The sequence below is a fragment of the Canis lupus genome, chromosome 28 (genome assembly GCF_003254725.2).
Source record: "Canis lupus dingo isolate Sandy chromosome 28, ASM325472v2, whole genome shotgun sequence".
Lineage (NCBI taxonomy): Eukaryota > Metazoa > Chordata > Mammalia > Carnivora > Canidae > Canis > Canis lupus.
The window spans coordinates 16476539-16490209 of record NC_064270.1 but is presented as its reverse complement, the minus strand read 5'-3'; the positions used below and the strand labels follow the sequence as shown (position 1 = coordinate 16490209).

Here is a 13671-nt window from a genome sequence, read left to right as displayed (position 1 = left end):
AGAGGCCCCTGAGGGACCCCAGGGGTGGGCTCTTCTGTCCTCCACCCTACTCGCTCAGTTCCCTGGGGTCTGTGCATTTCCAGGCTCTAGAGATGCTTCATGGGGGCAGTGTCCAGGGTCAGGGTCCATAAGTTTGGGAAAGCATGAACCCGAATCCCCTTGTTGGAAGCCCTCTGCCCACGTTTGCATTTTGGACCCTCTCAGACACAGGCAGGAAGGAAATCTGCCAACCTCTGTGTGACTCCAGTGCTCCCGCACTTAGCAGCCACAGCTCCCCTTTCTCCTCTTGCACGCCCCGACTTCCGTCCCAGGAGTCTGTGTCCTGAGGGGCATTCTGGGGACCAGGCTCTACACCCCCAGGCTCAGGCCTCTGTCCTCTGTCCTCTTGGGGCTCTTCCATCTGAGGCAATTCCCAGCAAGAGCCTGAGAGGCCCAGCGTGGGAGTGGGGATGACTCTCAGTCAGCCTCCTTCTGGCCTGGCGGGAAGGGAGACCCTCCCATGTCCTCTCTCTCCTCTCTCTCTGAGTCCCAGCTGCTTCCAAGGACTAATGTGGGCCAGGAAGCTCGTTGTGGCCTCAGGTGCATCCTACATGCTCCCCGTGGTTCATTAACACGCCTTTAGCCCAGGGGTTGGAGGCACAGGAGTGCCTTGCAAACTCCATCAGAAGCCTTGGAAATGACTTATGGAGCCGCTAAGTAACCCCGGGAATAACTTCTCCTCCCCTGCAGGTGAACCTGGAGCTCCAGGCAGGATCATGACATCAGGTAGGCAGGCCCGGGAGGGTGGCCCTCCTCGGTCTCTCTTGTGTCCTGGACATCTGCCCCGGCTGTGCCTTGGCACCCTCAGGCAGTGCCAGTCTGAGTTTCTGGCAGCAGGGGGAGGGCCCTGGGGTCAGAGGTAATGGGGCGGAGGTGGGTGCAGGAGGCAGCAGCCTGCCCCGCAGGCAGCCTGGCCTGGGTCCCAGTGCCTCTCAGCAAGAAGAAGGGTCTCGGGTCACAAGCCTTCTGTTTTTAGAGGGATCATCGACGATCACTGTCCCAGGCCCCCCCGGGCCTCCTGGAGCCATGGGACCGCCAGGACCTCCAGGTGCCCCAGGTCAGTTGTTTTCTTGCTTTACTCCTTGGTTGCAGTTTAAGTACAGCAGTGTTTGCTTAGGTCCTGAGCCCCAGGGAGGAGCCCGCTCGGGCCCAGCCTAGTGAGCGCCCCTCTCGCCGCAGCAGGCACCCCAAGCCCCACCCGGCAGGCATTGCCCACCCCCCCACCCCGCCCGCAGCAGCCTTGTGGTCACTCAGCTAAGAACTAGCAGAGGCAGACTTTGGCCCCGATCCTGCCGCCTCTGCAGCCTGTGTGTGACTTCAGTTTGTTGCTTTATGGAAAACAATTTAATAAAATGCATTAAGGGCAACAAAAATGCTAGGAATCTATTTGGAGAAACCATCTCCACATTGTCCAAACCGCAATGAGATCGCTACAAAATCACACCGACTTCCAGCCGTCATTTAGAAGCGCAGGTTGCTCGAGCCCTGTGCCCTCTGAGGCTGCGACTGTAGTTTTACAAGATGAGAAAAAAAAAACATGCTGTAAGGAAATGAAATCCTTACAGGTTAAAGGAGTATAGGTGATACTTTTTTCTACTTTTCCAAAATACCTGTGATTTTATATCTATTTTTTTGTTTTTGTTTTTTTTAATTAAATAATCACTACACCCAACATGGGGCTGGAACTCACGACCCCAAGATCAAGAGTCTCATGCTCTTCCGACTGAGCCAGCCAGGCGTGCCTATCTATTTTTCAATTTAAAAAATTTTACATGAAAAAAAATAAAATAAAATAAAAATAAAAAAATAAAAAAGATAAAAAATTTTACATGTAAATGAAGTAGGTGATTTAATGCAACCCACACGGGTATGGATCAGCCTTCTGTCCTGACCGGCTCCAGTGAGAGGGAGGATAGGAGGGTGCTGAGAAGTCCCCACCTGGGGGGCAGTGGCCCCAGGCCTGCCCCAAGCCCTGGAGTTGGGCAGAGGAGCTCTAACAGGATGGGTCACAGGGCTGGTCTCCAATCTCAGTCAACAAGCTCGCCTTTTTGGGCCACTGTTCTGCACCTGGGAGGAAGCTACCTGTGTCCCCAGGGCACCTGCCCTGCCCTTTCTTCAGACCTTTCTAGAACTATGACCCTAGAGGTATAGTAAAGCCTTTTCTTCCCGACTCCATCTCCAGGTCCTGTGGGCCCAGCTGGTCTCCCTGGACAGCAAGGTATGTCAGTCCTGAGAGAACGTGTGACTGTGGGCTCAGCGGGGGAAGCCTCCTTCCCGGGCTGGACTTGGAACCCCATCTTTAGGTGAAGTGGCAGGCCTGAATTTGGGGAAGGGAGATGAGGGGGTGACCTGGTGCTTCCCCCAGGGCCTTGCAGGGCCTCAAATGCCAGGGGAGACACCTCTCCTCCCTCTTGTGTTTCTGAGAATGTAGGGGCCCTTGGGCAGGGGGCCGAGGCTGTGTGGTCCCCTGGTCAGGGTCAGGCTTGGCTATGGCATAGGTGTCAGGCCTCTTGTGACCAGACCCTGATACTTGTGCAGCCATCTATCCAAACACCAAAAAACAGGCTTAGGAAAAGTTGGTCCATTTCCTCTTGGGCTGTTGGGACAACAAACAGGAAGGTTCACCGGCGACTCTCTGGCCCCATCCGCGCACCTGCAGGGCTCCAGGCCCTCTAGACAGAAAGCTGGGAGGGGTCACTGCAGGCTGTGCCCACCTGAAGTGTGTCTTTTACACAGGCCCACGCGGCGAGCGAGGACTTGCTGGCGAATCGTTCATGGGCAGCAGCAGCTCCATCTCTGAGCTCCTCTCTACCCGTGAGTGCCCCCGTGTTGTCTGGGGTGAGGGGACACCAGGGTGGGAGCAGGACAGACGGGGCCTGTAGCAGCTGTACCAGTGCGTCATCCTGAGCTCCAGTGTGAACGAGGATGACGAGTTCCTCTGAAAGGCAATGCTAGCCTGGAAGGAACAGCAGGGCTTTTGTCAACTCTGGGGGATGAGTCACTGGATGGGGCAGCTGTCAGAGGTTCTCGGGATTCTAGGGGGACCAGAGTCAAGTGGGGCCTCTGTAGTGAGCTGGGCACTGGGATGATGGCTGGCAGGAGTACTGCATCCCCCACTTGGTACAGTGACAAGGGTCTATGGGTTCTCAGCCACAGACCCCACCTGCAGGGTGAGTTCTGGGTTCTTCTGTTCCCAGGGTCCTTTAAAGAACCCATGCAGACCTGCCACCGGGCCTCCTTCTTAGAGGCCCGAGTGGCAAAGACCACGCCAGCTTTGTCCGGCCGTCACTGTGTGCTAGACACATGTCGCAGTACTTCCCTGGGTCTGCACAACGTGCTGTGACGTGGGTTTTAGGCCTCTGGTTTAGAGAAGAGCAAGCAAGGCCGAAAGGGATCAAGGACTTGCCCAAAGTCAGCAGCTGGAAGCAGAGCAGGATTTTGAACGTAGGCTATCTGACACCAACACCATGTACTTAGCCGCCCCCCCCCCACTGCCGTGTGCCCACATCAGCTACCGGGGAGTGTGCCTGGAGCCCTGCCCCGCCCCGCTTGTGAGTGAGGAGCACCCTAGCAGAGCTGGCCTCTGAGGTGTGAGTGTAGCCCCGGGGTGCCTGGCCCTGAGGATCCTCATGACGGCTGAGGCTGGCAGAGAACAGCCTGATGTGAGTTTTTACTCATTTCTGTTTTTTCTCTCCACAGAAGGTGTTGACTTACGGGGTCCCCCAGGCCCACCTGGACCACCAGGGCCTCCAGGTAAGCATCTCAGGGATCATTGGAAGGTGGGGGATTGTGAGGAAGCCGAGATGCGCTCCCTGAGTTCAGCGTGGCCTCTTGCTTGCTCTCTTCTGCGAGACCTTCCATTTCGGGTCCGCCAGGACCCTGAGGCCCCACAGGTGAAGGCCGAGCTCCCCGGCAAGAGATACGAGAGCATTGGCACCCAGAGCCTGGGCCTGGCTCTCGGGAAGAGCTTACCTGCCACTTCTCCCCAGCACAGGGTTCTTGGCCCGTAGCCTGGCTTTACAAAGTCTTGGTGGTTCTTTTTCTAGGAGAAGGCCGGCCGGGCCCGCCGGGCCCTCCGGGATCTTTGCTGAGCAACTCAGGTAATGTTACAGAGTCAAGTCCCACCTGTTGTCCACCTCAGCCCCAGTCCCTGGACCTGCTGTGGTCACAAGCATATGGCCTTCCTGACCCGCTCGTCAGGCTTCCTCCTCAGACCTGCCACTAGGGTGTGTTTGCATGAACTCTGTAGAACGGGAGTTCTGCAGGGAGAACAGGAAGCCAGACCAGCCCCCCGCCCCGCCCCCGCAGCTAAGCTGGTCAGAGGGAGGGAGCGAGTTCTGCCCTTGGGGAGCTTCTGGACAGACTCATTTGTGACTGGGGACCTGGTTTCTGTCCTTGGGAAGCCCAAGTCTGATAAGTAGGCAGGATACACATTGAAAGGAGATAAATGTTGACAGAACAACACGGAAACACATGGAAATAACTTTAGAGCAAATATTAGCCTAGAACTTGTCCCTCATGGAAAATGTACCCACTCATCTATTTATCCATCCAACCATTTGTTAGTTTTTTCTTTCACTTATTTTTCTATCTATCCATCCATCCATCCATCCATCCACCCACCCACCTGTCTGAAAGGTGTGGACTGAGCATGTGCCGTGTGCCAGGCTCCATGGTAGGTGCTCCTCTCTCACAAATACCTCTGTGCCCACACTCTTTTTCCTCTGCAGAGACCTACTTCTCCGGTCCCCCAGGGCCCCCTGGCCCCCCAGGCCCCAAGGGAGACCAAGGTGAGTAGCGTCTTGGGACGCAGAAGACTCCTTGCTCAAGGTGGCCAGGAGAGTCGGATGGGGTTGGATACACTGGGGCATTTATGCATCCTCCTGCCACATCCCACCAGGAGCTCGGCAGTCTGGAACGTGGGGTGGGGGGCATGGTGGCTAGAAGCTCTACAACACATCGCCGCCTCTGCGCTGGCCTGCCGGGAGGAGAGGTGTGAGGAACCTCGGGCCCTGTGTTTGCTCCAGCACAGGGGCCCTGTCCCTTCCCCTACGGGCCCCTTGAAGCCATAGCACCCGGTGGGCACGCATCTCACGACTGTCTGCCTCCTTCCCTCAGGCCCCCCAGGCCCTCGAGGACACCAAGGTACAGTAAAGCTGGCACCAAACAAGATGTGGGGTGGCAGTGGGGGTGGGGGGTGGCAAAAGCTGACCTTCCGAGAGCCTTGAGCTTCCTGTAAATGAGTTTTGTCCAAATGAGTGCAGGTAGATCAGGGTGGGTGTCTGTGAATAGTCGGGAGTGTGTGTGTGTTTGCGCGCATGGGCCTGTGGCAGCTCTAGCGCTGCCCAAAGGGAGTGCAGCCTCAGCATCATGAGTGTTGGAGAGCCTTTTGGGAGGAGGGAAGGTGGGGTCAGGGCTGGGCCTGGGGAGGAGGAGCGCACCACTGACTGACCCCTCTCGGTGTGTCCCCAGGCGAGCAAGGCCCCCCAGGATTCTCAGGCTCCGGTGAGTGCTAAGCCCCTGGCCCGTTGCTGGCTCTGGCCAGAGCCCCTCAGCCCTGGCTGACTGCACCGTGTGTTGTTGCTTACCAGGCTCCAGTTCTCTTGGACTCAACCTGCAAGGACCACCTGGCCCCCGGGGACCCAAGGGTGACAAAGGTCAGTGAGGGGAGCAGCCAGGAAGGCAGTGAGGCATGAAGGCAAGAATGGCTCCCAGAGTCTGAACAGAAGCTAGTGGGTACCTACTGGTGCTAAAGGCTTGGGAGGAAGGAGAGGCTGGAGGGCAAGTGGGATGAGGACGTGAGCACAGCCTCTACCTGAAGGGAGCTGCCGTAGCACCGCAGAAACTGAGACACGTGGGGTAGCTGTTGAGTCACATGCTGATGAACGTGGTTGGGCCTAACCACGGAAGGGTTCCTGGAGGAGGTGATGCAAACAGGGCTTCTGGTTTTGGATTCCAGGTGATCCTGGGGTCCCTGGCATGCCTGGCAGACTCTCTCAAGGTAAGAGCCAAAGGTGACAAAGTTCTCCCCTAATTCAAGCAAGGATTCCGATTCATTCATCAACCCACCCACCCACCTACCCACGGTTCAGTGATGTGCTAAGCCTGTGAGCCCTTTAAGTTGGTAGGGGTGCGAGGGAAGGACTGGTACAGTACAGGTGGCTAACGATGCCAGATGACACAGGACAGACCTGGGAGCCAGGTGTTCAGAGGTGAGGGAGCCTCTGGGGTGCTGAGCAGATTGCTGAAGGGAGGGTCTGGCCTGGGCAGGCTCGACTCTGTGCCCCTTTCGGACAGTGCTCGCTACAAGCACTCACTCCCTTCTCCCTATGGAGAGACCCTCCTCTTTGCCACTATCTTATTTCTTCCACTAAGAACGACCTTCCCTCCTCAGGCTGTGGAAGCAGTCTCTGGGCCCTTCTTTGACCCTAGGGTGTCGGACTTAGAAAGCTTTCCTTCCTGCAGGGGGGTCATCGTCGAGCACCATGTTCATGCCAGGTCCACCAGGCCCTCCAGGCCCACCGGGGCCTCCGGGCTCCATCAGCAGCTCTGGCCGGGAAATCCAGCAGTACATCTCTGAATACCTGCAGAGTGAGTGCCTGGGGCCTGAGTGTGTGCGTGTGTGTGCGCGCGCGCGTGCGCACACTGCTGGGGCATCTCCAGTGCTTTCTGGAGCTCGGCTATTTCAGGAAGCCTCCAGTCCCCTCCTCCTTATGTAAATAAACATGACAGATCCCGTTGCCTGTACCAGTGCGGGGAGGTGGGGGAGGCTCTGGGAGTGGGTGGGAGCCGGAGGCGGCGAGCGGGGCCAGAGGGGTGTTGTGTGTGGCAGGGGGTAGCAGTCTATAGGCCCAGGCCTAGGTCAGAAGTCTGACCCTGGAGCCAGGACTGCATGTCCATGCACTCCCCGAACACCCACCTTCTCACGGCTACCACACAGGCTGGTCCTCAGCTTCTCTATCTGTAACCAGGAGTCTGGGCTCCCTGCTGGCCCTGCCTTGGCCCATGACTGTGGTGGGGAAGGCATCTCATCAAGTGCTGCAGGTCATCTCTGTGGGGAGGACATGCCCTCTTGGGGACCGGCTTGACTTTGCCTTCTTTGTTGGCAGGTGACAGCATTAGGTCTTACCTCTCTGGAGTTCAGGGTCCCCCAGGCCCCCCTGGTCCCCCGGGGCCTGTCACCACCATTGCGGGGGAGACTTTCGACTACTCAGAGCTGGCAAGCCGCGTCAGCAGCTACTTACAGAGTAAGCCTCCCCCCGGTCCTGTCATGACCCCTTCCTCCCATGGCCACTTTGCAGGCTTCCTCACTTAACGTTGCTGTTCACTTTACCCTTCTGGATGTGAAGTTCAGGTCTGAATTCATGGCTGTCAGGCCACTGGGATTAGCTTCAAGAAGGGGTTGCTCAGATTAGGAAGAGGCCACACCGCGGAGCCACGAGTAATGAGCCTTCTTGCGCTTGACAGATGTGTCCTAAGATGTGGAAAGGCAACAAGGTGGGCAGGATCTTAGCAGGAGTTAGGCTAAAGCATACTCTGGAAAACGGCGTGTCTTACCAAACAAATGCAAAAACAAAACCACCTTCGAGTTTTTTTCATGCGTTCACAACAGCCTCCCAATCCCCCATTCATTCATTTCCACAAATGGAGCAGCTAGCTGGCCAGTCCTGGTGGTTCTGCAGCAGTGAGGGCGTTGCTGCCTTAGTCTTGCTAAGCAGGTAACTCGAGGTTCTTTCCCGACAGCCTCAGGGTACAGCATCGGCTCCTCCGTCTCCATCTCTACGGAGGACATTGTGGCTGCGCTGCAGCGTGAGTACCTACGGCGGGCCGGCGGGTGGGAGCCCTGGGGGCTCGGCCTGCCCCTACCCGAGCTGCTGAGGGCTAGTGAGGAGGCCCTCGTCCTCGTTCCCAGCGGCCAGTGAGTCCCTACCGGCTGGAATCTCCAGCACATCTCCCCGTCCCCAGCGCCAGGAACTGGGCAGGTGCCTGGTCGGGGACCTGGAGGCTTGCTGACTCCCCCTGTGGACGGAGAACCCGGAACTCAGGGGCAGACCTGGCTGTGGCCGCGCGGTGGCCCGGGAGCCCTGTGGCCTGGGTGGGCCCACGCCAGCGCTTCCTGTCCTTGCAGGAGATGATGTGAGGCAGTATCTGCGTCAGTATGTGATTGGAGATTGGTCGCTCCAGTCTTTGGACTACGCCGAGCTGAGCAGTCGCATTCTCAGCTACATGTCCAGTGAGTGTCCGCCCTCCTGGCCTGCCCACTGCAGGCAGATGGTCAGCGGGGCCCCAGAGGGTGTGGGTGCTGAACTTCCCTGCACTGGCCCCCGATGCTCCCCCGCCACGTGGCCCCAGAGGGAGCGCGCTGCTTTCAGAGCCCTTCACATCTGTGGCCCGGGGCAGGTCCCCGAGCCTGGCTGGGGAAGCCAGGAGCGTCTGGGGCACTGTCCTCTATGGGGTTCACACACAATTCGCATACACATGTGCAATCTGAATCTATCACAACCTGAGGTTTTGTTCCTCAGGTTCTGGAATCAGCATTGGGCTGCCTGGCCCCCCAGGACCCCCTGGCCTCCCAGGAACATCCTACGAGGAGCTGCTCTCCTTGCTCCAGGGTAAGGCTGGTCAGGAGCTTGTGGTAGGAGGCAGACGTCCCCTGGCCCAGACCCCCCACTGACTCTGTGCCCTTCTTTGATGTCTCAGGGTCTGAATACAGAGGCATCATTGGGCCCCCAGGTCCCCCTGGGCCCCCAGGGATCCCAGGCAACGCGTGGTCCAGCATCAGCGTGGAAGACCTCTCTTCTTACCTGCACAGTAAGGCGCAGGGAGGGCAGCCATGGAGAGTTAAACTATTGGACCAGTCACCCAGTCCTCCTGAAGCACAGACAAGGAACCCCTTTGCTTTTGAGGTGCTTTCAGCCATGACAGGAAGACTAGTTGGGAGAGACATGCTCCCAAGTACAGCCCTTAGAGGACTCATGAACAGCGTGTGGTCATGTGGCAGGAGGGTGCAGACAAGGGGATATGCTTTGGACTGAGTGAGACCCCAAACTGGGAGTGGGGAGGGCAGGTCTAAGCAGTGGCTCCAGGGTGATGCCAGAGCTGGGCCCCCAGGATCCCCTCCTCCTCAAGAGGAGTTGCACCCCTGCACACAGCTAGGAATTCTGCTTTCCCAGCGGCGCGATCCCTGACCGTTCTCTGCCTCCCATTCAGCTGCAGGCGTGTCATCCATCCCTGGCCCCCCAGGCCCTCCTGGTCCCCCAGGTCCTCGAGGGCCTCCAGGCGTCTCAGGAGCTCTGGCAACCTACGCAGCAGAAAACAGCGACAGCTTCCGGAGTGAGCTGATCAGCTACCTCACAAGTAGGTGCCCCTCCCCAGACCTTGCTCCTCCCTGCAAGAGGGCAGCTGGGGCTGGAAGGAACCTGGGAGGCCAAATGCCTGAGCCCTATGAGGCAGGAGAGCTGGTTCTTCCCTCGCCAGCCCTCCTGCTCCTGCGCGAGTGCCTCGAGACCCTGGGAGAGGCCTCTTAATTCCCTTCCTCTCCACCCCCACACCTAAGCCCCAACTAATGTGGCCTCCTTCCTGCAGGCCCAGATGTGCGGAGCTTCATCGTGGGCCCGCCAGGGCCTCCAGGGCCACAGGGGCCGCCTGGGGACAGCCGTCTAGTGTCCATGGATGGCTCCTACAGCCGGGACAGCAGGTCCTCCTCTCACAGCGCGTCCGTCAGCCGGGGATCCTCCTACAGCTCTTCCATGGGCATAGGAGGAGCCAGTGGAGGCTCCCTCGGCGAAGCAGGGGCCTTTGGCCTGGACATGGGCCTGGGCCGAGGCTATGGGGGAGCAGCAGAAGGTGGCATGTATGGTGGTGAAGGTGGACCACTTGGGGCTGGCTTTGCCGGAGGTCTGGACTACAACGAGCTGGCCGTTCGGGTGTCTGAGAGTTTGCAGCGTGAGTCGTGACCCTTGGGCCTCGGTGCTGTGGGGAGGTTGGAGGTGGGGGAGCCCGTGAGCAGCTCAAATTATAGGGTCCAGAAACTCACCCTCTCATTTTCGGCATGCCCAGGCTCTGGGACAGCACTTGTAGAATCAGATGGGCAGGGACTGAAGGCAAGAGGCCCAGACTCCACTCACAACCAGCTTAGTTCAGGAGCGCCAGGCAGGGCGGACCCATACTGCAGGGAACAGGGCTTGTTGGGGTCCTTGGACTTTGCTTCCCTAGCTAACTAGTGGTGTGTCTCAGAAGTCTTTATGACAACCATGGGTTCTGGGGCTGAGGGCAGGCCCTTGGTTAAGAAGTCTTCTCTGCCTGTAGCTCATCAGCACAGCTTTGGCGTCAGCAAGCCTCTAATGACAGGCCGTGGCAGCAGAGGCCTGGGCGAGTCAGTGGCCAGCGGGGCTTCTCCCTTGCTGCCACTTCATCTAGGTTATAATGGCATGGGAATTGGCAATCCTGGGGCTCTGTTCTCCTGCTGCCTGTGCCCACACTCTGGTGCTTCCCACATAGGTCAGGGCCTGCTGCAAGGGATGGCCTACACCGTCCAGGGCCCCCCAGGCCAGCCAGGGCCCCAGGGCCCCCCTGGCATCAGTAAGGTCTTCTCTGCCTACAGCAACGTGACCGAGGACCTCATGGACTTTTTCCGAAGTAAGAGCACCTCCGTGATCGTTTTCCTGACACCTTGCTGCCCGGTCTCACGGGGGAGAAACGAGACTCCCAAAAAAACTTCCAGTTATTAACACTTGAGAGGCTGAAAATCTGATAAATTCTGAACTCTGTCTTCTTTGGGTCCTGACTCTGCCACTCCCTTCCTGTGTTTCTCTGAACAAACCCCTCTACCTCCCAGTTCCAATGATCCCTTGTCTGAGGCCAGTCTTCTCCCCCTGCAGCTTACGGAGCCATTCCAGGGCCCCCTGGGCAGAAAGGAGAGGTGGGCATCCCAGGACCCAAAGGTAAGTGGTGGCAGGGAGATAGCCACCAGGATCCTGTGTAAGCACCAGCTCTTCCCGGGCAGCCACCTCCTTGCCACTGCTGTCTAGGAACCTGTGTGTGGGGCCCCTCCAGCCCCTGAGCTCCCATTTGAGCACAGCTATCTCTGTCCTCCCAGGTGAGAGGGGCCCTGCAGGACCATCAGGTCGGCCTGGGCCACCCGGCCCTCGAGGGCACAAGGGAGAAAAAGGAGACAAAGGTAAGCCTTGGCTGCCAGGTTCTGCAGTGTTAGGAGGCTAATACTCCGAGAAGTAGGCAGTTCATTCCAGAGCAAGCCTGAAAAATTAGGGCGAATGCCAAATTACTAAAGGCAGATGCTGCCATCAACATCATTTGCATAACAATGAAATGAACAGCTAGGGAGAAAGGAAAAAGACTGCCAATGCAAGCAGGAAAAGAGAACCACTCTGTGATGAAAGAGGGTAAACAATTTAAATAAATTGATAGTCTTACAAAAGAGTTCATCTTTCAAGCCCGTTTTGCAGTTGTCACAGTTGCTATATAATTGCCCAAGCTGAAGGCTCACAGGCCACGAGGTATTTAACTTCTTCCTCCTAACTCCAGGTGACCAAGTCTATGCGAGGCGGAGAAAGAGAAGCATCGCCATCAAGCCATGAGCTACCCTTGGAGGAACAGCCCCTGGCATCAGTTCTTGCAATGGCTTATGGCGTCCACGTCAAAATCTCTCCAAAGGGTGGAAGCTGGAGGCTCACTTCCTACTGAGACAGCACAGCCAAACGATCAATAGAACACCTGTTGTAGTCTGGAACAATCGTATATAGACGTGTATCTCCCTATAAAGATGTATCGTCCAGTCAAAGCTACACAGCCTGAAACCACTCCACCAGGTGATAAAGTAGCTGCAGTTCCAGAAAATGACTGGTTGCTCTGCTAGCTCTGAGCCCCTTGGCTTCCTTAGCTCTTAGTTCTAGATGCAACCCAGGAAAGCCAGTTAGATAGAAGTTGGCTTAGGAGTCCTTGAGCTTTGCCTAAGAATGAGCCAGAAAAGGGAAGACGGGTATAGGGTGTGTTCTGGTTATCACTGCAAGGCTGTGCTGTTCCTCCCTGTTTGTTCTGCATTCTCTAGTCATAGAAAGGACTTGGCTAAGAAGCAACTCTTGCAACTGAAAAAATTAAGAAACTCACTTCCCCTGAAGATGGTGACAGGGTTTCTAATAGTCATTCTCACCACTTGGTCTATTCCCACTTGCTTAGGAAGTCTGTCTGATTGTAGCTATGGTCTGTTTCTACAGGGCCATGCTAGCATTTAGAAATGTGTTCTACTGCACTAGACCACAGCAAGGGGCAGAAGAAAGGCAGTGGGGAAGGAGGAGAAATAGAAAATTTGATACTAGGAGATGGCACAGGAGACTGGGCACAGCTGGGCGTTGATGCACTTTTCAGTATCGAAAACATGTACATGGTCTGTTAGATGAAAAGTCATTTCAATTGCAAAATTTCCAATTAAAGTTTTTTTCTTAATATTATGTTTAGTGTGATCCATCTAACCAAAGTGAGAGAAAGAGAATGAAAAAGAGAAAGGGAGGAAGGGGGAGGGGACAAAGTAGGAAAGAGAAGGAGGCAGAAATAGGGAGAAATGCGGGGTTGCAGGAGGTGGGTGGAGACTAGAGGCAGGACAGAAGGAAAGATGAGACAAGGGAATGAAAAAGAATAAAAATGAAAAAAGTGAAAGATAATGAGCAAGACAGAGAAGAGATAAAATGTGAGAAAGGAATAAATAGTTGTAGGTGAGAAAAGATGGAGACAAAGAGATGAAAGAATGGAAAATCAAGGGATGCCTGGTTGGCTCAGTGGTTGAGCGTCTGCCTTCAGCTCAGGGCGTGATCCCGGCGTTTCGGGATCAGAGTCCCACATCGGGCTCCCTGGAGGAGCCTGCTTCTCCCTCTGTGTCTCTGCCTCTCTCTGTGCGTCTCTCCTGAATAAATAAATAAAATCTTTACCCCCCCCCCCCAAAAAAAAATGGAAATCGAGACAAGGAATAAGAATGGAAAGGAAGACAAAGAGCAAGAAAGGGAAAGAGGGGGAAAAGGGAGGGAAAAGCTTGGAGTCAGCCCTAACTATGAACTCTTTATTGCAAATACAAGAAAACAAAACTAGTTGTGTTTGGAACAAAGATTCTGGCATTCTGTTGAATCACTGAGATTTTAAAGGCAGACCCCGATCTGCAACTACTAATTCATCCTGGACAAAGCATCTGAAGGTTTTCCCTGAACATAAATTATTTGAAATAAACACATATGCAACAGATGAGCAACAAGATTATTTGCAATTAATGCAGTGATTTATCCTGGAACAAAGGAGTTATGATTGCAGGGCATGCATAACAATGAATGGAAGACCAAAACTCCTAAAAGGAAAAATGCACAAATATGAAACGCCCAGTAAATCACAGTAAATGCATAGTAAAATCACTCCACTTCAGAGAAAGTTACAACTGGCCAAACTGTGAAATGTTATAAACTGTGACTCTCCACCGCTGGATGGGATTAAAATAAATCTACTTCTCTATCTCTACCTTTTAAAAGCCTAGACAGTTTGCTTTCCATGTGGTCTCTCCTGAGTACCTCACATATTATCCTGGGAAAAAAATACCACTTATAAAGTTCTGTATTGAACAACTGCTAGTGACAA

The 13671-nt window shown here is 55.5% G+C and overlaps 1 protein-coding gene across 3 annotated transcripts in view; it reads left to right on the top strand.

The window, feature by feature from the left end:
- Positions 1–12506, top strand: part of COL17A1 (collagen type XVII alpha 1 chain) — a 52301-nt gene extending 39795 nt beyond the window's left edge. For all 3 annotated transcript variants that reach the window (XM_049103582.1, XM_025467116.3, XM_049103581.1), the window contains 23 exons: positions 730–765; positions 1016–1096; positions 2222–2257; positions 2776–2853; positions 3739–3792; positions 4086–4139; positions 4770–4829; positions 5158–5184; positions 5512–5544; positions 5631–5696; positions 5999–6040; positions 6505–6630; positions 7149–7286; positions 7783–7848; positions 8168–8272; positions 8562–8651; positions 8740–8850; positions 9250–9396; positions 9625–9984; positions 10540–10677; positions 10920–10982; positions 11138–11218; positions 11584–12506. In XM_049103582.1, coding sequence (XP_048959539.1) covers positions 730–765; positions 1016–1096; positions 2222–2257; positions 2776–2853; positions 3739–3792; positions 4086–4139; positions 4770–4829; positions 5158–5184; positions 5512–5544; positions 5631–5696; positions 5999–6040; positions 6505–6630; positions 7149–7286; positions 7783–7848; positions 8168–8272; positions 8562–8651; positions 8740–8850; positions 9250–9396; positions 9625–9984; positions 10540–10677; positions 10920–10982; positions 11138–11218; positions 11584–11636 — 2045 coding nt within the window. In that variant the 3' untranslated portion in view covers positions 11637–12506. The remainder of the gene's footprint in view (positions 1–729; positions 766–1015; positions 1097–2221; positions 2258–2775; positions 2854–3738; positions 3793–4085; positions 4140–4769; positions 4830–5157; positions 5185–5511; positions 5545–5630; positions 5697–5998; positions 6041–6504; positions 6631–7148; positions 7287–7782; positions 7849–8167; positions 8273–8561; positions 8652–8739; positions 8851–9249; positions 9397–9624; positions 9985–10539; positions 10678–10919; positions 10983–11137; positions 11219–11583) is intronic.
- Positions 12507–13671: the final 1165 nt, after the last annotated feature.